This window comes from Semicossyphus pulcher, unplaced genomic scaffold (genome assembly GCF_022749685.1).
Source record: "Semicossyphus pulcher isolate SPU_LCO1_2020_fin unplaced genomic scaffold, fSemPul1.0.p SCAF_18, whole genome shotgun sequence".
NCBI lineage: Eukaryota > Metazoa > Chordata > Actinopteri > Labriformes > Labridae > Semicossyphus > Semicossyphus pulcher.
The window spans coordinates 15895633-15919744 of NW_027211691.1; the positions used below are offsets into that span (position 1 = coordinate 15895633).

The window sequence follows — 24112 nt, forward strand, 5'->3', positions numbered from 1 at the left end:
CCTGCTCTGCACAGGTGCCATTGCGATGGAAAGGCACTAAAACAGCACTTCATTCAAAGTCGAGAGGCCGTTTCTGGTCTGGAAGTGTCATTTTTAGGAGGCAGCGATGGAGCGTGTCAAAGCATATTAACACAATATAGGCCTATACAGATTTGAGCTGTTTGTAGTTAACTGGAGTGTTTACATGTCTTCTTAACAAATTTATATCTATAATTATTAATTACTTAACTAATAAAGTTTTTATGAACATACGATAAACTTAAAAATCACTGTATTGATTTCTACTTGCAAGCATAAAAGAGTAAGTTTTAGGAGCTCTGAGATTTACCAAGCGGTACCTAAACAGCACATAAAATTATAGTATATAATTCACTGTATACAACAGCAAGACACTAAATAAGCTGATTTTCTTCATTGAGTACTTACATTTTGTTGCTTTGATGACATTTTTATATCTGCTGACTAAATATGAAGCTACAGCTACATGGTTAGCTGAGCAAAGAGGCCAGAAACAGCTAGCCAGCTCTGTCCTGCAGGATCGAAATTAGCCTACTAGCAAACAAACATTACTCGCAGTACATCATACAGTCGCAGTCTGTTTTTAGAGGTATCCCAGAGGGAAGGGGAAGGGTTTTCTATAGCTATTTATTAATAAAAATATGTGTATAAAAGTTATCTCAACAATATTTAAATTTATTTTCATTTAAAACACATTCAAAACACAAATGACAGCCTACCATCTGTTTTCACCGAGTCGAGTTTGCAATCCTGCTAGCTACCGGTGCTGTAGCGGTAGCTGGCAGCGTACGGTAACGTTGATTGTTGTGAGGGTGGCGGCTGCAATGGCGATCATGGCATTTCATGTCCATGACGAAGCGTTAGCAACAACCAAGTTAGCTTAAAACAGCACTGCGGCATTTTGTAAATAGGAGACGTAGTGGCTTGGACCTGGAAACAGTTTAATGCGGAGGTGTGGCGTTGCCACTTAACAACGGACAACTTTAGCTAGATTATAGCAGCATAAGCGCCATGGGTAAAGTACCGTAACATACCTCTCTCTGCATTTTGTACTGGTATATTGGTCGCACCAGTAAATAGGACGCGGCCCACTTTATAGAGGAAGCGTCTTATACACCAAATTTTACGGTATATCTTGATTTTTTCACATGAAAAACAAATGTAATTTCTTTGTGTTTCGGTATGTGCGTACATACTCAAGCTAGCTGAGTTCTCCTGTTTGTAAGCTAACTGCCTGCAAGCTTTAGCTTTACATCTGCCTTTTCACCCTGCTTTCCACAAATAAGCAAACCCCATGTGTCCTAAAACGTTATCCTCCTCGTAACATTCCTAACATAACTCTTCTCATGTAACATTGTGGTTTTGTAAAATATCTAAATACTTTGTCCACCACTAGCTATTATTCACAAAACAGTCGAACCTTCCTCTTTAGTTTATCATTTCTTGTTCTCTCCTCCAGTCTCCCAGTCCAACAGCAGCCTAAAGAAGCACCGGAGCCGGAGCATTTTCAGCCCTTTCTTCTGCTGCTTCCGAAACTACAATGACTACCACGTGGAGCCACCACCCGCCAACAACAAGACACTATCTCTGCCCCCGCCGCCGGAGGAGAATGGCAGCCCTCCCAAGGTGAGGCTTATTTTTCTCTCGCATCATACTCGGCCAGCGTCCAAATTACACACCATTTGCATCCACATGACAAAAAAAACCCTTGTGGGGATTGGTTAACGTATGACAGAGCTCATAGTTTGACTCGAGGGGTTCAATAACGAGTAACATTTGTTTGGTTTTCTTACAGAGAGCTTGTTAGGGGTTTGTATTTCCCTGCAGAGAGCCTCGCTGAGCTCCTTCCACAAATTTTTCCAGCTGCTTCAAACCCGTTGAACCCAGAGGTTGTTTACCATCCACCGCTTGAAAATACGGGCTCGCTTCCCATCTTGCATTCTTCGATATCGGCCTACGCACACACAGAATTACACACAGAGCACCCTGAGAAGCACACACGCTTCGCTCTTAGTGCACAAGCTTGCACATACACCCATGGCAACACATATACGCACACATACTGCTGCTTCTTTAATCCCAATAAAGTGGGCCTTGTGTGTGTCCGGTGTGATGGATTGCCTGGCACCCATGCCTCCCCCCCCCCTCTCCTCACACACACACACACACACACTCCGGTCAGTGTAGTGAGGACGTGTGAAGCGAATGTTTTAGCTGTGGAAAAGGCGCCAAAGCCAGAGCTCCTCAACAAACACGGCGTTCTGCTGCCAAAGCAGGAAATCGGGGCTAAAAATGGAGCAAAATCGTGTCACATTTCTACTCCTGTTTACCTGTAAATGTCTCATTCAGGGGAGGAATGTGTGGCCCTTTACAGACACCGTACATGAGGTCAGGGTTGACCCACTTTGGATCCCCTTCTCAACAAAGATTTGAAATCAATTTAGACTAAACTTAAAGAAGCCTTGTCAGGGTTTTCCCTACCATAAAGAGTTTTTGCGCATCGCCTAAGCCGAATGATCATAAAAAGGCAAACAACGGTGAGCGTTCTCACGCTGTGTGTGCGCTGCAGGTGTAGCCGCTAAGTAAACAGTGAACCGTGAACGGTCTGTTTATGTAGCCACAGCGTTAACGTGCACCAGGACGAGGTGCCGCTGATAACGGGAATACACACACTTAGCCACCTCGCGCAACTGCCCGTTTGTTCTGTCATCACGCAGGTGCATGTTTTAAGTTTGCAGCCAGGTGACACACAGACTCATGTGCTCATAAAAAGCTGTACTAATGTGATATCAAACAGACTTTTCCTGTTGTTCTATGTGTGGGAAACACTGCTACGGGTGTTACGTGGGGGAAGTAAATCGACCCTCTTGTGTGTACAAAAAATAAAACGTGTGTTTATCCCGGTAATAACGGTATAGCAAAATCCATGTCAGTGGCTGAACCAGGGAGGTAGCCTAAATTTGGTTGGATATTGGATATTCAGACTTTTAACGTCAATAACCTTTGAGCTTAACGGCACACAATCAAAAGGATGGCATATTCAGAAATGGCTGATGACGACCATCAACATAGAACCTAAGTTTATCACGATCTCTAGTGAACGAATGAAGCCTAATCTCCGTCTTGCTGCGTGTACGATTAAGGGACCGTCAACAAATTGCAATATGGGTTAGTTTAAAAATGCAATAACCCCAAAACTAAATCACCTACAAACTTCAAATGAACCGCCCATGATTCAGCACGGAGTCTTCTACAGTTCTCAATCATTTTTCATGTCATTCTCATTCGTATATTACCTAGTTAGCACCGAAGCCCTCCTAGGGAAAACCCTGCTTGTAATAGTGCAAGGCTGATTTTCAAACTGGGTCCTCCCCACAGTCCCTCCCATCAGTGTACCATTGCTGGATTTCTAGCGAGCCGTGTTTGTTACTATGGCAGCTCTGTTTGTTTTTCAGCGAGTTGTTCTCACTTTCTATCACAGTGTGTCCCCTTTTCTCCGTCCCTCTCTCTCTCTCTCTCTCTTTCTCTCCCTGCGCATTTCTAGATTACAAAATTGATGTGGATTTCTTCCTCGCAAAGATTTTTTTTCTTTTGCTGTCCTGCTTCTTTTTTTCTGTTATTTCCACCCTGTCTCGCTCACTCTTTTTCTCTCTTGTTTGTTTTCTCCAGTGTGACCAGGTCCAGGTCATCCCCATCCCCAGTGTATGTATTATTATCGTTCATTTTTCTTCATCACCTCGCTCCATCACAGTAACCTCCTCCCTCTGCTCGCTGCGCTCCATCGTTCTTGCTGCATGTGGATGTTGACACAAAGGTGATTTTTTTTTTTTTCTTTGCTCGCAGATGAAATTTTTTGCACTGTGGCCTTCTGAAATCGTGACGCTTCCAGTGCTCTGCTTTGTGCTGTTACCCTGCACTCACTCAATCAGTAGAAAGAAGTCGTCCCAGTCCATTCATTCTCATGTGATTCATTTATGGCTTTGACTTCATGTCCATTTGTCCCGTGTTTGTCCGATCGCTGGAACAGAACATGAGATTGATTTTCTTATTAGATCAAATTTATTGAATTTTACACCAGACCTTTCAGCCGCAACAAATGAATGAAACATCCTTAAAACACTTGATTGAATTAGGTACTTGTCCGTATCGAGAAACATGACATCATGAGTATGCACTCAGAGGTCAATAAACTGCTGCTAGTCCATTAGGAGAGAACTGGTTTCAACTGTCGTACGTCATCAGACATTCAGAAAGCTGATTTGTTTGTGCTGAAACTGCATTTCATTTCGCTATTTTGGAATCTTTTCGGTGCCTGCGGTTTACTGTAATTTCGGATTTCACACTCACAGCATCCCACATGGCAGCCAAGCTCTAAACTACACCACCCAGCACACACCTACCTTCAATGGCTGCGGGTGCATGCGGTGATGAGATCTGCTCCTTTTTTTTAAAATTCCTGGGCGAGGACTGAGAGGCGACTTAAATAACTCGAGCTGACATGGACAGGTTTCATGTGCGTCACTCTTGATTTTAAGTGTTAGAGGCATCATCAGGAAGTAAACCACCAAGAGAGGTCTGCAACAAATAAGCTGAATAGCCATAACATTATGACCACTGACAGGTGGAGTGAGTAACATTGATTATTTCATTACAATGGCATCTGGCAGTGGGTGGGATATGACAGGCAGCAAGTGAACATTTTGTCCTCGAAGTTGATGTGTTGGAAGCAGGAAAATGGCAAGACAATTGGGTCCGAGCATCTCCAAAACTGCAGCTCTTGTGGGGTGTTCCCGGTCTGCAGTGGGCAGGACCTACCAAAAGTGGTCCAAGGAAGAAAACCAGTGAACCAGTGACAGGGTCATGGGCGGCCAATGCTCAGTGATGCGCATGGGGATCGAAGGTTGGCCCGTGTGGTCCGATCCAACAGAAGAGCTACTGAAGCTCAAACTGCTGAAAAAGTGGTTGGCTGGTTCTGATAGAAACGTATCAGGGTGCCCATGCTGACCCCTGTCCACCTCTGAAAGCATCTCCAATGAGCATGTGAGCATCAGAACTGGACCACGGAGCCGTCGAAGAAGGTCACCTGGGGAAGACATGGCACCAGGATGCACTATGGGAAGAAGGCAAGCCAGAGAAGGCAGTGTGATGCTTTGGGCAATGTTCTGCTGGGAAACCTTGGGTCCTGCTGTTCATGTGGATGTTACTTTGACACGTACCACCTACCTAAACATTGTTGCAGACCAAGTACACCCCTTCATGGAAACAGTATTCCCTACTGGCAGAATAATGTGCCCTGCCACACTGCAAAAATGGTTCAGGAATGGTTTGAGGAACACGACAACGAGTTCAAGGTGTTGACTTGGCCTCCAAATCCCCCAGATCTCGATCCAATCGAGCATCTGTGGGATGTGCTTAAAACAAGTCTGATCCATGGAGGCCCTACCTCGCAACTTACAGGACTGAAAGGATCTGCTGCTAACGTCATATACATCGGCACAACTTCAGAGGTCTAGTGGAGTCCATGCCTCCACGAGTCAGGGCTGTATTGGCGTCAAAAGGGGGACAGTATTAGGCAGTTGGTCATAATGTTATGGCTGATGCACAACTTTTACTTTATCCACATCACAGTTGCAGTGAGCAATTTTTCTTTCTCTGTCGAGAAAATGATGCACCTCAAACGTATCACATATGAGGACAAAATAGAACTCAATATAGACTAATCAATACCACATAGCAGTGTGCATTTATTCCCTTGTGTCTTCACAAATCTTCCCAAGCTCTCTTTACTTTCTTTTACACTTCCACTTTGAGTCCCAACATCCTCAAACGAGTACTTCCTCATTAGGAGCTTCCTAGTTTTTAATTATAGCTTAAATGTGTCACATCATTCTACAAGCATTGTGAAGCTTACATAAAAATGTTTCATGTGACGGTTGAGCCTTATCGGTTCAGGATTGCGCCCCCTGGCTGTGGCATAAAAACAAAGGGCTTTTATTTTTTATCACAGTGCAGCTTCCTGCTGAAAATGTCAAGGTCCCTGTCAGTCTTTTGTCTTTGCTCAACCTGCATGTGTAAATCACATTCATCACACCCTGACAGGATGCCATTAAGCGTCCTCGCTCACAGAGACTCCTTCCTGTGATACATCAGCATGCAGACCAGTGATAAGACGTGATAAATACAGTGACCCAGGACCAAACACACTAAAGAACACATACATGCAGGAAATGTATGTGTAAGATTAACAGAGTCCTTGCTCATCACCTCTAGATAGATTAGCGTGTGTATATGTGAGTGTGCGTTGGTGTAAGTGTGTGTGTGTGTGTGTGTGTGTGTGTGTGTGTGTAACCCCGCCCCCTATGGCCGCACCATCTGCCCTGTGCCCGTCTGTAACCCCAGGCCTTCTTGGCAAAGGACACAAGTGTTTCCCTTTTTTTTCCCCCCTGACCCTGAAGGCAGCACAGTCAGTCGCAGAGCTCAGTCAACATGAGGTCACACAGGAAGTATCAGCAGGGTGTCTTTACACTCAAACCAATAATAGCACTACAACAAGAACAAAGTACTTATTTTGATATGACGGCATGTACAGGATGTACGACATTAGAACAGAACATAAGATCTCATCTCATCTCATCTGGAGCCCAACTGATATATCTGCTGGTCAGTAACATCAGGCTGATTTGTCCTATCACAGATTTAATGGTTTCAGTAAGGGATGCACAATATTAGTTTTTTTGCCGATATCCGATACGCCGATATTTTACAACTCATTTAGCCGATTACCGATACCGATACCGATATTGTTTTCCCGCAGACCTAATTGCACAGATCATCTACTCTCTTCTGTATTAGAATTAGCGTACAGTATAATGGTGATACTATTATCACATTTATTACAACGGTCGAATGAATGAAATATTAACTATCGGATATTGGCCAACACGCCGATAGTTCATTTTTAAGCCGATATCAGCCTAACCGGTAACGTGCCGATAATATCGTGCATCCCTAGTTTCAGTGTATATGTATTACGATATGTTTGGGGTGACTATCTATCTAGCTATCTACCTAGCTACCTACCTTTCTAGAGCAGGCACCCCATTTACAGAGGCTACAGTCTTCGACGCACTGATCGCAGGGTCGACTCCTGACCTGCAGATCATTTGGTGCATGTCATCCCCACTCTCTACCCCTCACATTTCCTGTCTCTCTTCAGCTGTCCTGTCTAATAAAGGCAAAAAAGCCCCTAAAATAAATATTATCTGTCTCAAAAATACTAGATCGAGATCAGTCAGGCTCTAACCTTGCAGTCTGAGAACTTGTAATGAACCCTTTTCACTATTTTTGGACATTACTAAACAAAATTATTAAGATTATCAAGTGAAAAACTGATGATACTGATTAAAGCTGCTGTGAGGAACTTTCAGATTGTTGATTTTGGCGCCTCCTGTGGACAAAGCCGTACCTCTTATCTCTTTGCTGATTTTCTCCTGTACATGCTTAAGTGGTGATCACTCACTTTAAATATTTACCCTGGAAAATGTAAACAAAGGCAGCGTGCAGTTAATCGCTTCGTCTGACACCTACCCCCCGCCAGGCATTAAAAATAACTATGTGGAAATAATCAGTCTTGTCGCTGATGGTCTGGTTTGCTTTTGTAGCTCGTACAGAGACATCAGAATTAATTTCAGTCTGTTTCATAACCATCAGAAAACTCCTCACAGGAGCTTTAATTAAGGCAGACATTGTTCTTTTATTCAGGAGGAGTAGTCATATCTTTACTCATATGCTTTCATTCGGGCTGGCATCAATAATTTTTTTCACAAATAATTAATTTGGTCACTAAAAACCTTCCCTTCTCTAAAAATCCTCATAACTGAGTCGCTGGAGTTTAGGATTATTTCGGCACATTTCATAAGAAGTTACTTTAATGATTAATCAATCATCAGGATTCTTGCTGTTGATTGACAAATTACTAATTGGACTTCTTAAGACTAAGGAGAAGTACTATTTTGCAATATAATGACAAACACTGAATAAGGGTTCTAACACCAGTGTTTTATTGATATCCTATCTCTGACACGCCTCCACAGAAGCTTATTGACAGACATCTGCATTTGTGCTGTTTAGTGTTTCTTCAGTGGCACCTGAAACAGCCATCATCACACTCTGTGTGTTTTCAACCTGTAATGAAAATCTGTATAATATTGTAAATGTTTTGTCTCTTCAGCCTCCAGCCAAGTTCCTCCTGCCCGAGGTCAGTATAGAAGACTACGGCAAGAACTGTGTGGTGATCGACCTGGACGAAACCCTCGTACACAGCTCGTTCAAGGTAGTTTACCTCCCAGTAACACACAAATACACATTTAAATTTACAGACGCATAATGTACGTTCCTTTTTCATCTTTTCAGCTGGGCTTTTATTCCATAGCCTTAGAGGGATAATAGGATTATACCAAAATAAATTCTGGAGATGCCATTCTTTGCCTTCAATATGGGAACGATGGCATGGTGACGATTAGCATGAGGTGCCATTGAGCTGTCAGAGTCAGTGAAGTACACATAATCACCGCAGAGTATATCCCTGAGGGTGTTTTTATACCGGAGAAGGCAAAAAGCAGGTCTAAATGTTACCAAGCGATACACCCTCGCTTGCTGTGTAAATCATGCAATTCATCAGCATGTCTGGGATTTATCTTTGGCTAATACAGTTGTTTGGCAGCAGGCACAGCATCATCTCTTTATTGTGAAAACCATGTGCAGCAGCTCTGAAATGTCAGCTTTTTATGAGCTAACCGCCTGAAACCTTTCACCACCAACTCCCACTGAAGGAGTCCGCCTACGTAATCACACAAATTGATTATATTTGTGTTTCAGACCTTGCAATACAAGACGTTTTCAAGGTTTTACACGGAGAGAATGTTTTTAAGTCAGATAGCCGACCAAATTTTTCAAGGTTTCATTAGTAGGTTGTATACATTGCGGTGCATTTTAACCGCAATTATTTTTTTAACATGCTAACTGTTACGCAAAAGATGAGCCTATATGAAGCGTTCAAGGGTTTTATAAGATAATGTCGTGGGAGAATTATCTTAAACCATAAATGAGCATTTCATACCTTCATTCAACACGTCACAAGACTAAGAGTCTACAGCTACGTTAGCAGCTCTGTGAGGCTGCACTTAGCTACAGCTAAACGCTAATGTTAGCATGCTAACATGCCCACGGCAACGTCAACGTGTTGTTTTCCCATAGGGTGCTAGCATGCTAACACATGCTCACTTAACACAAAAAAAACAACTGAATCTGGCGAGGTGTGGGGACATTAAATTTAAAGGTATTTCATCAACAAAAGTATTGAAATAAACAATTCAGGAGTGACGGATGCAAATTAGCTGCTAGCTAACTCTGGTGCAATTACTTTTAATTGAGCGCTGTCCCTGCTAAAGTAAACAATATGGTAATAAATAAATAATAATTCTCAGGTCTACATACTGTTATTGTCTCTACCAAATACCATGGCAGGGCTTCTAGTTGTTTCTGAGATGTACTAAAGTAAAGCGGTGGAAGGATAGAACAGCGTCGTCCCCATAAGCTAAGTTGCTAGCTAAAATTGTTGTGTATTTTTAGTGTATTTTCTAATGTAAAAAATATTGTTTGCTTGTTTTAATGGCACCACTGCTTCATTTATACAGCAGTGCAGAGGGTAAAGGTCGTATGAACTAATAAAACTATAAAAATGGTACATTTTACTGTATGTGCTCTAGTCCTGCGACAGCGCACCACACATCCTCTGCTGTCCCATCACACAAAAAAATACTGTAAGTCTAAAATATCTTGAATTAACTGACGACTATGAGGCCAAGGAGGGCAGTTATTTTTAGCTATTGTGGGAAAAAGCAGAGTTTTACACTACCTCATAGCGCCAATAGACACAAAATCTCACCATCCCTCCACTGACACACCTGGCACACCTAGTGACCCACTTCAGCTCTGCTCTGCCTCGGCCCCAGCTGAACTGATTACTCCTGTGTCTACTGTATCTGTGTGCCTTTTGTCCTCAGCGTGAGTGTTGCTAAAATGAGAAAGTCAGAGAGGTTGAGCTCTAGGTGAAAGCTAAAGAACCTTTTTATGATTCGCTCCTGTTTTACTCAGTGAAAGAAAATTATTTGTCCGTCAAACTAAGTGCAAGGAAAACGCTTTCAGTCAATCTTCCAATGACAAAGAATACATTCCCCATTTGCTATGAAAAGAGAAAAATGTACACACACACACACACACACACACACTGTAGTGGACCCACCCATTACAGTCACATGCCAGCAGTACAGGGCCACACACACTCATACAAGGGTGTGTCCGGAACAGTGTTCTGTTGCCTTGAATGACTGCGGGATGAATTTCACAGAAAACCTGGATCTGTTCTCAAACTCTGGAGGGTTTTATTTTCTCCCCTGACAAAACAAATCAGAAACTCTCACAGGAACTCCATTTTTTTTCTCCTTTGGATGAAACCCAGTGGCACAGTCCATCAGAATGCTTTCAGTGCAGAGATCAGTATGCAGTATGAAATGGACTCAGGCAATGCAATAAATGAAAATCAGTTGAGAGAGGAAGAGAGGGAAACAGAAAATGACGCACACAAAGCATTTTCAGTTCCGTTCAACACTTTGGCAGGATTTCCTGTCGATTATTTTTTTTTTAATATGAGGAAGGTTAGGAGGTAATTTAAGGTTTTTTATTCCACAGCGTTCAAATAACCGTATAAATTAGACAATTAGTGCAGAAAAACCAGCAGAGCTGACAGGGGACATTTAACGTACTGCACAGATGGACATAGACTAAAAAACAAAGGTTACATAACGCTTCAAACACTATAGGCTTCATCCTGTATGTTACGGATGAAAAATGAATTCCCGGGCCCACTCTAGGATTAGATCCAGTTAGCGTTGGATGTGTAAGTAGCTGATAGGACATGCTATTTATAATAATGGGAATAATGAAAATAATAATAGCAAAGTTTCTTTATATAACATTACTTAAAACCAGTGTTATAAGAGGCCTTACAGAGAGCAGAAGTAGGAATAAAATTCAGCCAGAACAATTACTTTTAGGGTATGTGGACGCCTGAACTTTACACTAATTTATGATGTCGATCATCTCATTCCAAAGCAATGAGTGTTAATCGTCTGCTATTACAGCCTCCCCCTGTCTACAGAAAACCATTTGGACCTAACTGTATTGGCAGTGTGGTGTTGAGACTGCACCAAGTCAGAAGCAAGCGTCTAAAATAGTCTCATTATCAGACAGACTAAATACAACTGAATCTATTAGTTAATTCAATGTTGGTGGACAGAAATGAATCTACAACTATTTCGACATTTTTTTAATTGATAAATAAATAAATAAACCTTGCAATTATTTTGATCATAAACAGCACTATAATTTACCTTTTAATTACTATAAATAGCAATAACAATCCTATCATCCACTTTAATCGTAAACGTAAAATAGATCTTATCCCAAAGTGGGCCAAGGATTTTTGTATTCATAACATACAGAATAAAACATACAGCATGTGAGGTGTCATTTGTTTATTAGTCGTTTATGTAGCGCTGCTAGCCTCTAAACCATAATATTTGCAGGTTTTCTATGATAGTAAATTGAATACTTACAGATTTTGGTGTATTTTTCCAACAAGGTATTAGGAGTGGGCGATATGGACGAGAAATTATATCACGATATTTCACAATTTTTTTGCAAAGAAAACTGAATAATGTTTTGGTGTGGTGGTGGTGGTTTCAGGCAGCGTCTGGGGGAATTTTTTTGGCAGTAAAAGCCCAAATTTGGTTGCTTCTGGCACATTTTCATAATACGTTTTAGCCCACTCTGTGCCCACCCAGTCAGCGTCCACGTTTGGATCTACATGACAACATAGAAACACTGCTGTAGCTGCTACTACAAGCTGTGATATGCTTCGACTCTCTTCTTACGAGAGGTTCGTTGTTTATCTTTAAATTAGTAAATAGCGAAGCTGCTCGCTTATTTTGATATCGAGACACTCATCACGGAAAATTGTATTGTCAGGTTTAATCAGAACGATATGATATGTTATGAGACACCATCTTTCATAGGCATGTATTAACAGTTGTTCCAAATAATTTAATGTTGTGATATGTAGGTATATAAAGGAAACATTAGACCACAGCCAGATGTGATCATCTGTTGAAACAAGCCGGAAAAAGTTCCCTCTGTAAGAGCTGTCGAGGTCAACGCCGGCTCATCAGAGATCCATAAAACAACAATTAACTTCACCACTCTCTCTCATTTCTCTCACACATACATTTCCCTCTCGCCCTCCTCCATTTCCATATCTCTCGCTGTCTCAGATCCTTCCCCATTACGGAGCAGCGAGATGAGCAGCTGTTGTGTTTTCAGTCTTCAAATGATTCGAGTGATTCAGCAGAAGAGCAATATGCACACGCCAAGTCTGTTTCTGCATCTCTTCCTCCATCTGTGTGTCTTTCTCCTTTTCCTCTTTCTCAGCTCGACAAAAATGCTGCTTTTTTTGTTTATTCTTCTGCCGGTCACTGATTCTACTTATTACTGGCACTTTAAAAAAAACAAAAGTTAACCGAGTCACTCTACATAACATAAAGAAAACCAAACAACTGTAGTACAGCAGGTCTATTGTTCCACTGTCACCATCATAAAAGTCAATACTAGACAGATTACACAGGTGACAAGAGGAAGGTCAAAGTGCTGTGTTTAGTATTCCTACAGCAAACACCCCCTCTGTTGGATGGAATTGAAATTTACAGCTATAGTATTAGGCTGGATGACAAATAGCATTGAATTTACACAATCACTTGAGACATGAGAAGGCTTATGTTCAAGGACAGCTGGTTTAGAAATGTCAGCGGTTTTATGAAAAGGGGAGAGCATTTTATTCGGCAACTGGTCACACTTCACTTCCTGTTGCATTTATACGCATTAAATAAACCTATTTCTAGCAAAGGGTTTATAACACTATAAAGCATTATAAGTATTTTTAAATGTAAATTAATTCACACTAACCAATGAACAACAATTAGCCTATTACGCTTCCTATCAACAAATATTTAACATATGATTATAATAATCTGTTTTACAGTGTTTTCATTCATCATGTGTTTATACAGCAGCCATTTGGTTGTTGACCAAATCTGTAGTATCACAGATGTGTTAACAATTATAGCGTGAAGTGATTTAAACCATTTAATCAGTGTTAATATGCTGCCAAAAAACACTTAACAGGGGGATTTAAAGTGAAGTGTTGCTAAATGCTAACTAGGCTACATATTTGGTTAAAACATACACCAAGATTTTTAATGTTTCATGTATTATATTATAATAGTAGAAAGAAATGTGTAATAAAACAACACGTAAGAGTTTCAGGGAATGCTGAACAGAGGTAATAAACAAACAAAACAGTTTGCATTAACTAGCTATTTCAAGCTAGCAGCTAGCTTGAGGGCAGTGACTTCTAAAGCTAATTTACTGACTTTTCAAGCCTGTTTCCTGTAATTGAAAAGAATATTTGATAATCTTACATGTCATTGACTATTTATACCATATAAATAAAGCAGTTGCTTAATGTAATAATTAAAAAATGTATATATTTTTCTTCAATGGATAAAATTAAGTATTCAACTATTGATGTAGCTGCTTTGCTTTTTGGCTAATTAGCTTCAAACTTCAAAACCTTTTCCACAGCTTTGCTGTTTCTGTGTTGCTGATGTCTGACTTTGTACACCCGAATTGTTAAATAGATGCTAACTTAAGAAAAAAGCTCATTATAGGATAAAAAGTTGTGCTAAACATTACTTTGCCAAACAGCAGACGGTTGCAAACGTTATTTTACTAGTTATTGTTAGCTAGCACTAGACTTATAAAAGGGTAAGAACAATTAAAGAAGTTAAGTTTAAGAGTATTTTCCTGCAATTAACTTAAGCTACATTAGCTGATATCATTAATCAATGAATATGTTAACCATTACATTTGTTTTGGTCCTTTTGCATGGCATCTTCAACTTTATTTGAAAACAATTATATGAACTGAATTATGTGAACTGCAAATATTGAATTTCCTCTCTTGGAGAAAAACAGGTGAAGTGCACTTCGGCAGCACACCTAGGCAAAAAAGTAATGATGCAGATTTACTTGCTTTATTCAAATGTGGACGGATGCATTACAGTCAGTTCAACATACACAAGATACTTCTAAATAATCCTCTATTCTTTTCAGTCTGTACAACAAAGTATCCAAACAGGTGATAGTCGAGCTCTTACGGAAAAGCTCTCTTTGTGCGTCAAACTCACAGTAGCGCTCTTTTTTTTTTTTATCAGTGTCACATATTTTTCTTTCTCTCTCTCTCTCTCTCTCCGAAATGACACCGCTGTGCCTCCCACCTAATCCTTTCATCCTTGTCTTTACGCCCTCCACTTGTCTTCCACCCACAACCCTACGGCATCTATCTTCCTCTTCCTCCCGCACCTCTCCTCTCCTCTTTCTTGCCTCTAAAGATGACACAAGTCTCACTGAGAAAACGACAGCACTCCTCCTGTTCGCGTCAGTCACCTTGTTCGGCTCCCAGCTTTCTCCCCGGAGTCTCACTTCTGAATTTTATTTAACACTGAGATACAGAGCAGTGGAGCAGAGGGAACCACATTATGCTTTAAAGACTTCCTAGTTTGCCTGGGGAACCTTACAGGAGTATTTTACCTTTCCCTAGTCTTTTTTTCGAACCCAAAATGTAGGTGTATGTTTCAGCTACTCCCTTGTCCTATTTTTGAAAAAAAAAAACAACAACACAATTTTTAAATCCTTTCTCTGTTTCTTCTTTTGCTGCAGCCCATCAGCAATGCAGACTTCATCGTTCCAGTGGAGATTGATGGGACAGTTCATCAGGTACAGTAGCACTGATGTGCAGGAATTCCTAAAAAAAGTGGGCTTGAATAAAATGGTGTGTATTAATTAATGAGATATCCCTTGGAAGCTGGGATTTAATATTCTCTATTATCTCACAGAAACGTCAAAGTGGGGCAGCTCATATCCCCTCTCTGAATTCAGTGCTTCTTGTTTTATTCTCTGTCTTTGCTCAGCTGTAAAGAGAGATGAGCCGCGATCAGACTGATGGCGGCAGAAAGGAGGCATTATCCATACCTGTTTTTATCACATGTTGTGCTTCTTTTTGTAAAGGGTTGATGTTCAAGGTTTATTTTCCGTGTCCTTTTTGAAGCAACAGCTGCTGCACTGTAGCTGTGACCACGTTCAAGTAATCCAGGATAGGCTTTCTGTATCTGTCTTGGCCTATGCTTGATTACTTGCACTTGGGGGCAGCAACTGACCCATGCAGAGGCCTGCTGAAGAGGAAGAAGACGAGCAGAAAGGGAATGTCTGATCAGAAAGTAATGGGTACAAAGCTTTTATTTTTTAAGCCCTGCAAGAATATTTCCTAAATAGTCTGATCTGAATCTAAATCTGGAGCTGTGTACACCACCTGGCCTTGTCAAATACTTGGATGTATCTAACTTCCAAAGTCTCGCTACAAATAAAGATGTTCTTCATGTTTTCTTTTTCAGGATATCCGGGGCAATTCTAAAATTAACAAATGTTTGATGTAAAAAAACAAATGAATTTAAGATTTATTTATATGTTTTTTTATACATTAGCTCATTTTTACGGAAGCCCTTAGCGGACATGCATCCATACATTATATTTACTCCGTTTTCCCGTGATAACAACTTATTTTCTTGAGATCTTGACTTATTTATCATGTTATTACTAGATAACTACGTAGCACCACCATAACGTCAGATAATCATAACTCCCCAGAGTTGTAAAAGCACAAAACAAACAGAGAAACACGCTTCACTTCCCTCATTAGTGTGAGAAATGGCAGCAGGGTATGTCGTGTTCTGTAATATCACATCAGAGTGAGCAGCCTGTTGTTTTGTTTTCTAGATAGCCGGAGAATTATCCCATTATTATGAGAAAACAAGCTTTGTTATCTCGAGATAACTCGATAAATAAGTCGAGGTGTCGCGAAAACGACCTGAAATAACTATTTGAAATGGGAAAACTGAGTAAATAAAATGTATGGACTCATGTCCGCTAAGGGCTTCCGTACATTTTGCTCATTAGGACAAGAGCAATTCATTGAACTCACATGGTAGCCACTTTTCACTGTCGTCCCTCTCAGGGTAGGAAGCTCAAATGCTGTTAGCAAAAGGACAATGTCCTATCACTGTTTAAATGTAGGAAATTTGTAATTTTCATTTCACTGATTCCTGATCGTTTACCATAAAAAGACAATTGATAGGAAAAACCTAGAGGGAAATAGCAACATACTACAGGTAGTAACAACATGTCTGATAATCCGTTCGCTAATGTAAGACACCTGCTAGCTTAAGAAATCGTCTAATTTCAAGCTAATATTATCCAGGGATTTGTATGCTCCTGTTATAATTTACCGAACTGTAAGATTAGCTAGGAAGTGGCTAATGTTAGCATTCAACCAGCTCCTAGCTAACATTACCTTTGATAGCTTTACATGACACAAATTCCCAGCTAACTGTAGTGTTAATGGAATCAGCTGCTTGATCATGTTAGCTGTCGTCAAACGTTAGCTAGCGGGTAACACAATATGTTGATTGACCTTGACATTAGCCCAATTTCCCTCCAGATTTGTTTTACTATAAACAGTTTTTTTCCCTCACCGATCAATTGGGGAGCTTTTAAATTACAATCACTGCATTTAAGCTTCCCACCCTGAGCGAGCATGACGTCAGAGGGAAATTGTAGTGATGTGAAATGGTGAATGGATATGTTGACAGAAAGATATCACAATTAGCTCACAAGCAAGACGTCCTTAAACATTGACAGGGATGCTACACTTCCCTGTAGACAGTTAATAATTTGACACAACATTTGACACAAGGGCCTCTGTACCAAAAAGTTACTACAGGCATGTTGGGTTGGTACAAATGTGTGTGTGCTTTTTTTTCTATATTTCAGGTGTATGTACTGAAGAGGCCTCACGTGGACGAGTTCCTCCAGAAGATGGGGGAGCTCTTCGAATGTGTCCTCTTCACAGCTAGCTTAGCCAAGGTTAGCTTACATGTTGTAGCACTAAGACTAAAACACTAACTTCGCTTCACGCTGACTCGTGTTAACTTATGATGTTCGGTTCGTTCAGTATGCTGACCCTGTGGCAGACCTGCTGGACCAGTGGGGGGTGTTTCGTGCCCGGCTCTTCAGGGAATCCTGTGTTTTCCACAGAGGAAACTATGTCAAAGACCTCAGCCGGCTGGGCCGAGAGCTCAGCAAAGTCATCATCATAGACAACTCACCTGCCTCCTACATCTTCCACCCTGAGAATGCAGTAAGTCAAGTTTGGCGTCTTGTTAACTTTTCACATGATGATCTTAGATCGTTGAGGAAAGACTGGATGTTGTGTTTAGGTACCCAAAATAAATGTGCCTTGTCAGGAGTTCATAAAAATCAATAATTGATGAGCTCCTTCTGCCTGATATATTTTCTTTTTGTAGCCCTAAACAAGGTGATTATACACATATTTATGAGGGCTACAGTGAGATTTTCCATTTTACAGTGTGTTTTAGACCTAAAAAAATTCTGACCAAAAATGAGGTCAAAGTACAAGAGAAAAAAGTTAGTTATAAAGTTACTAATGATGGTAAATCATTATATCTGCTAGACAGTGTCAGTTTAAATCCGCACTGTTGACTTAAAAGCAGCGCTGAGCCAGAGGCGGTGTTCCCAATTTTATGAGATTTCTCTCCTCTGTGGAGATGTTACCCTGCTGCTGCCACTCTTCATGCCTTTGATGCATTTCCCCCATTAATTATTTACACAAAGCTCGCACCATCCCCTCACCTATAATGCAACGCTTTAGCATCGACAGTCAGCTCCCTTGATTAAAGGAGTGCAATCTGACTCTTCTGCTCTCTCTATTATTCTCCTCTCAACAGGTCCCAGTGCAGTCTTGGTTTGACGACATGACAGACACGGAGCTGCTGGACCTGATCCCCATGTTCGAGGGCCTCAGTAAGGAGGAGGACGTTTACAGCCTGTTACAGAGCCTGAGGAACAGGTAGCAGACAGAGGCTCCAGCTGGTCCTTCCTGCCTCTGCCCCTCCTGCTGCACAGAGGCCTCACCTCGCCGCCACGGCCCTCCGCAGCCCGGCGAACGACCGAACCAGGCGTCCCAGCGTGGCCCTCAAACGGAGGTCTTCAGGCAATTTGTTCCGTTGTCAAAATGAAATCTAGAGACAACAACTGCATTCTTGGACTCTTTGTACAGGACTCCTACTGACTAAAGATTATATTACTGTATGTACATACTATATGTTTCTAAGAGCAAGACATACATAAAGTAATTTTTCTATCAGAGAAAGGAGGTTTTACTATCCTATCAAGTAATATTTTAGTTACCAAAAATAATCAAATAGACAGAACGAAGAGTTTTTTGTTTCTTTTTGGAGAATGAGTGACCTTTTGTTTTCTTGTGTTGAGCTGTGCTATGCAGGCTGTTGTTTCTCGTCTGACCTTTTGTTCAAACAACTGTGATTTATCTTCTCTTACAGAATGAAGTGCCTTCATTACTGTGCTGATTTTGTTGTGTCGGGTTATGGGGTGCGCATTTTAATGCTGCATATTTACTCAAATCTCCAAAAGCATCTGAACTAAATCCTTAAATTGAAGTCGGAATTAAGTCTTTGGTTAATTGTGATTTAATCTAAGAAAACAGGAAAGAATATTTTCTAGAAGTATAACCAGCCTGGATGATTCTTTGCTTTTGAGTTGAGTGACATTGAATTGTTAAATTTACCAAAGATTTTTACAATTCAATGTGATTTGTGACTGAATGCCGTCATTTGATCCTTGACAGTGGCTGTAAATTGATGACCCTAAAAGACATTGAAACCCCACTTTATTATTGAAAAAAAAATGAAACCTTTGTGATGACATCACTGTCCACCAATAAATGTTAAACTTTTGAAGAAAATATAAAGATTAGCTTAGATTACATGAAATTATATTTATTGGGGGAAATGGGGTTGGGTGCATTGTAAAGACTGCTGTTGAAATCGTACTGTACAACATTATTAAAGTTGCAGGTTTGCACACTGTCACTATGTATCATGGTGTCATGACTTTAATTTACCTTAAAGATGCTGTAGGTAATATCTTTATTTCACATGTAATGAATTGAAAATGTGTATTTAAATGTCCCAGGACAGATTAGTAGACGTGGCTGGTGCGTGGCTGGTGAACATAATGTAGCACTTAGCTGCTAAAGAGCCTGGAGATGGTGGAGACCAAAAACAAAGCTAAAAGAGAGTGAGTATTGGACCTTTATAAATCAGGAATCTAACTTGATGCTAATGTTGCGACTTGTCTGTTGGATGTGTAAATAAGCGACTGTTTGCTAGCAACTTTGTCATATCAGCGTAAAAGGTAATATGTTGAGGGCTTTGTCACAGGTTGGTTTTGCTGCCCCCTATTGGCTAGAAAATTGGATCAATATTTAAAGAGGCCATATCTTTTAAATGGCTATTCTCATACCTCATGGGTTTCATATTTTTGTGTGTTTATTGTTCACAGTGAAAAAGTGAAAACTGCATTATTCTGTCTTTCCAGAATTACATTTTTAAAAAGGTCGCCTCTGAAATGGGTCGTTCAGAACAGCTGCAGGTTTCTACGTAGAACCTTGCTTATACTGAAATCGACCAATCGTCATTCACTGTCATTCACCTCAGGCTGCCTTCTTGCACTCGCTTGTAGTCAAGTTGTTGTCAAGATTTCAACTTACCATTCCGTTACCTCCTGGCGATTCTGGCTAGTCCATGTGAGTCAGAATAATTGATCCTAGAGCAGCCATGTTTCCTACAACTTTGGAGTGACAGTGCAGTGCGGTCGCTCCCCCACATGGGGGAGGGGCTATGGCGTCACTCCAAATACTGTCAGCCAATCGTGGCTAAGGTCTGATCTTTGAATGGCAAAACGGCTTGTTCGTTTCAGGAGGAAGGAGAGGCTCTGAAAAATAATTAAATTAAAATATGTATACAGTTTATAAAACTAAACAAACATGATTCAAAAACACATTAGAAAAATGTATTGCATAGCTAAAATATGTCCCCTTTAAGTGATACTCTAGTTTAATTTAAATTGCCATCAAAACCCATTATGGGTTCAAAGTTAACCCTTGACCTTGTTAACAGCCATTGCAGCTGTTCTGGAGCTTTTCGATCACGTTGTGAATGAACCTCATCCAGCCAACATGGAGGAGAAGATCTTAGAGTGCTCACAAAAAGGGCCTTTAAAAATAAATGTTAGGGCACTTATTTTGGATCTTGTTTGTTCTTTTAAAGTCTTAAGAAGTTTCATAAGTGAAAACAAATCACATTTCTTTCCATTTCTTTTGGCAGGCTGTAAAGTGGATTTAAACACGTATAATAAAAAGTGCGTCCAAAATATAGCTATAGCACAAGCTGATTTATGGCTAGATTACAGCTTCAAAGTTTAAAGTGCTTTAATAAAGACATTGTAAACATAAATTGATAACAAGAGACAACCAGTGACTTCTTCAACAACCTCCTTCGTCGGCAGGGTAAAAAGATCTGCAGGTGCCTTAATGATATGGATATAAACTGGTTAATGTGCAACCAAGAGGCGTTAAGCTTCATGTGATATCTTGATGTGAACTTTTGGCTTCCGCTTACGTAGCAGCCACTTTAACTGCTGCAGTGGATTAGGCATTACAGAGCCTCTTGTTCCAGCCTGTTTTTTTTTTTCACCCTTAATTTCCCACTTGTCCCTCAGAAATGTGTGCACGGAAATTCTCCACGTTGTTGAAATGACCATATTTTCATGATGGAGTTCAGGACTGATTCTAAACATGAAAAGCCGTGGTCAAAGGTAAGAAAAACTTAAGCCTGTTCACTTGAAGCTGTTGGTTAAGGAGAGAAAACCAGGTTAGTTGCGTAACTTTTTTTTTTTCCTCAGACTCCCTGGCAGGGATTGTGTGAACTATATTAGACAAAGACGTGTGTTATAGATGTTTCCCTGAACTGAAAACGTAAGCATGGAGCCTGATGTATGATTCATGCTCTGACTGCAACGTGCAGCAGGAGGGGTTTACAGACTGGTCATACAGTTTGGAAATGTTCGGGATGACAGCAGAAGCAGGGTTTGATGCTTGGGGGAATACTTGATTTTTGAAGGTTAAAGGTTATCTTAAGATGTTAAAGCAACTAACCCACAATTGATCTTGTATTTTTACTTAAAATCCACTGTTTTACTAAGATTAACGTCCACATTCTGCAAAAGAATATCCTCTTTTATTTTGAAAAACTGCAAAATACTTTGGATGCAGCATCTTAATACATCTTCACATTAAGGAAACAAAAGCTGCCAATACCTCCTCTATTGGTTGATCAAAGCCCAGAGCTATAAACCTTCAATAACGTCCTCCTTGAGAGTCTGTGTAAGGAGCCACAGAAAGCCTCTGATTCCTCTCCAATACCACTCAGAGCTCCTTGAGTCCAGTTTCCCCCATCTGCTAGTTGTAACAGTTGTGAAATAAATAATTGGTGTCAAGTGGTCCCTGTAATACCCGCTGTGCTGCTGAGGGCTCAGCTGAACATAAACACAACACCGTCTGGCTGCTTGAGGCACAATCAGGACCTCCAGTGAGGCTTGTGTCCATCTTAATCCAGGTGTTGTGGATGATTCGTCAAGCACTTTGTAAATCTCTTCATTCATCATTAAAACAAGCCAGACCCTCTACAACAACTTGCCCTTTTATTTTAGATGCCCAGGATGTAATGTAAGAAGAGGCGTATTTGAGGTTATTGCACTGTAAATATCCAGGCAGGAAATTGCAGGTGTGTTCAAACCTGGGCGTGGAGACAAATACACCCAACCTCCTCTCTCCGTTACGCACTCCAGCTTGCATGGAGGAGGGGAAGCCAGTGATACTTTATTACATTAAGACCAAACCTTACTAATCCACCTTCACAATTTGTAGGAGACACACAGGCCTTTACCCCGCCAGACACAACACAAGGTAAGAGCTATACTTTTATTTTGCTGACACATTTCACTGCATTATTTTTAACATTTCTTTTTTTGAAATCACTGCATATCACATCATATTTTAATATTGTTGTTTGAAATAAAACACTTTAAAACAGACTTTTTGTTTTCTCCTCAACCGTCAACATTTCTATTAAATGCAGATGACATCATCGGGATTCATATAGAGCATTAACAAAGCTCATTGTGTACGCTAAGTCAATGGACACCGCAGCTTAATTGATGCGGAACCAGTCTGTCCTGTCTTAGTAATGGAGGAGACTCTCGCTGGTCGTCAATTTATCTTTTCATAAGTTGTTTGTTTTAGTTTTTCATTTCTGGTGACCGGTATCGAGTGGCACAGCACAATGGTTGTTTTTTTATTCACAACAGGGAGTTGCCACCACAGCCTTTTATAACCGGCAATAAGCAATGTGATTTACAACATTAATAAGTCCATTGAATAAAATTAATCAACCACAGTAAAGAGAGAGGGGAAGAGAAAGATACTCATAATATACTTCTTTAACATCTTGAAGTGTTTTTTCTATCATGTCTATAATTATATAAGTGCTGTCCGTTTACCATTTACATGTATCTGTTGAGAAGTGATGCAAAAACCCGGCAACAATATGCTTGTTTGTGTGTTTTTGTTGTTGTACAGATTGATCAGAAGTCATTAAATATATCATGCACTGATATAGTAAGAGAAGCTAAATATTATTTGTAGTTGGTATAAGGAGTAGCCATGGGTGAACTTTGGCCTCATCTTTGGCCTGAACCATTATGGTCAATAGATGTTTGAGCCTGTTAGCGTAGCATAACTCTCAACATAAATTAAGAAATAAAACATTTCCGAAGTTTGTGAAGTAATTACTATTACCAGTTACATATCTATTTCTTGGATTTGAATGGGACCGTGTGCAAAATTAAACACAAACATTTGATTAACAATTCATAAATTCTACCAGAGTTAGCTTAGAGCTAACTTTAACATGCCCTTTGGAAGGTCACACAACGCCATGCACTTAACAAACAGGATGGGATAACCAACACAGTATAAAGCATAACACACTCTTACAACAGTGTATCGCATTATATGTATATGTTAGACAAATTAAAATCAAGGACATTTGTCTACAAAGCAATGTGAGTTATTTACGAGTTGGCTAGCTGTTAGCAGGCTTTCAATATGGCTTTAAAGTGAGACGGTGTAACTTTTGACTACAGAAAAAAACACAATATTCAAATTACAAATTAAATGTTGAGTGCATACACATTTGAATACACTCAGTAGTTTTGTTGCTACAGTCTCTTTTGGTCTGGTATGACAAGTAGCTTATGGTGGCTATTGTTAGCTAAAGTTAGCATACTGAAGCTAGATATTGCTGACTCAGTTGGTTAATTTTATGAGTCTTATCCACTTGCCTACTGATACACTATGTTATACTATTTATTATCATCCCATAATTGTTACTTTGACCACTACTGACCGTGCTTAGTTGCATAATCTGGCTCTGAAGATCCAAGTGCAACTCTCGATATCATTTGATATCATGAAGTCATTCCCGTACAACTCCTCCTCCTAGTTCTCCTCAGACTCACACACTGAATGTAGTTGGATTTTGAAACTTTAGCCAAGCCCAATAATTTAATTGAAATCTCAAACCTTTTTTCTGTTTGCTCTGCATGTGTCACCTCTTTATCTCATTATTGTACACCAAAGCCTTGATATTAATAAAGGGTGTGGTAAACATTGTGGTGGCGTATAGCTGACCTGATCTTGCTCACTTCACCTCTCACCACCCACTCCATCAATCACTGCCTAGCACGACATTTTTATACCTGTACCTGGAGCAAAGATTAGATTCGGAGGCAGCGAGCAGTACATGAGCCATGAATTAAAGCTGGGTTATTTCTCTGGAGAATAACCGCAGCTATAGCTCCTCCGGCTA

General features: G+C 40.3%; 1 protein-coding gene across 2 annotated transcripts in view; it reads left to right on the plus strand.

Moving 5' to 3' along the window:
- The window catches only part of ctdspla (CTD (carboxy-terminal domain, RNA polymerase II, polypeptide A) small phosphatase-like a), a 37580-nt gene extending 18389 nt beyond the window's left edge, over positions 1-19191 (plus strand). The window contains exons 2-8 of one of the 2 annotated variants that reach the window (XM_069667152.1): positions 1478-1644; positions 3688-3720; positions 8249-8350; positions 14910-14966; positions 17076-17168; positions 17257-17442; positions 18050-19191. In XM_069667152.1, the coding sequence (XP_069523253.1) occupies positions 1478-1644; positions 3688-3720; positions 8249-8350; positions 14910-14966; positions 17076-17168; positions 17257-17442; positions 18050-18175 (764 nt within the window). In that variant the 3' untranslated portion in view covers positions 18176-19191. The remainder of the gene's footprint in view (positions 1-1477; positions 1645-3687; positions 3721-8248; positions 8351-14909; positions 14967-17075; positions 17169-17256; positions 17443-18049) is intronic. The other variant, XM_069667153.1, reaches the window with a different exon arrangement.
- Positions 19192-24112: the final 4921 nt, after the last annotated feature.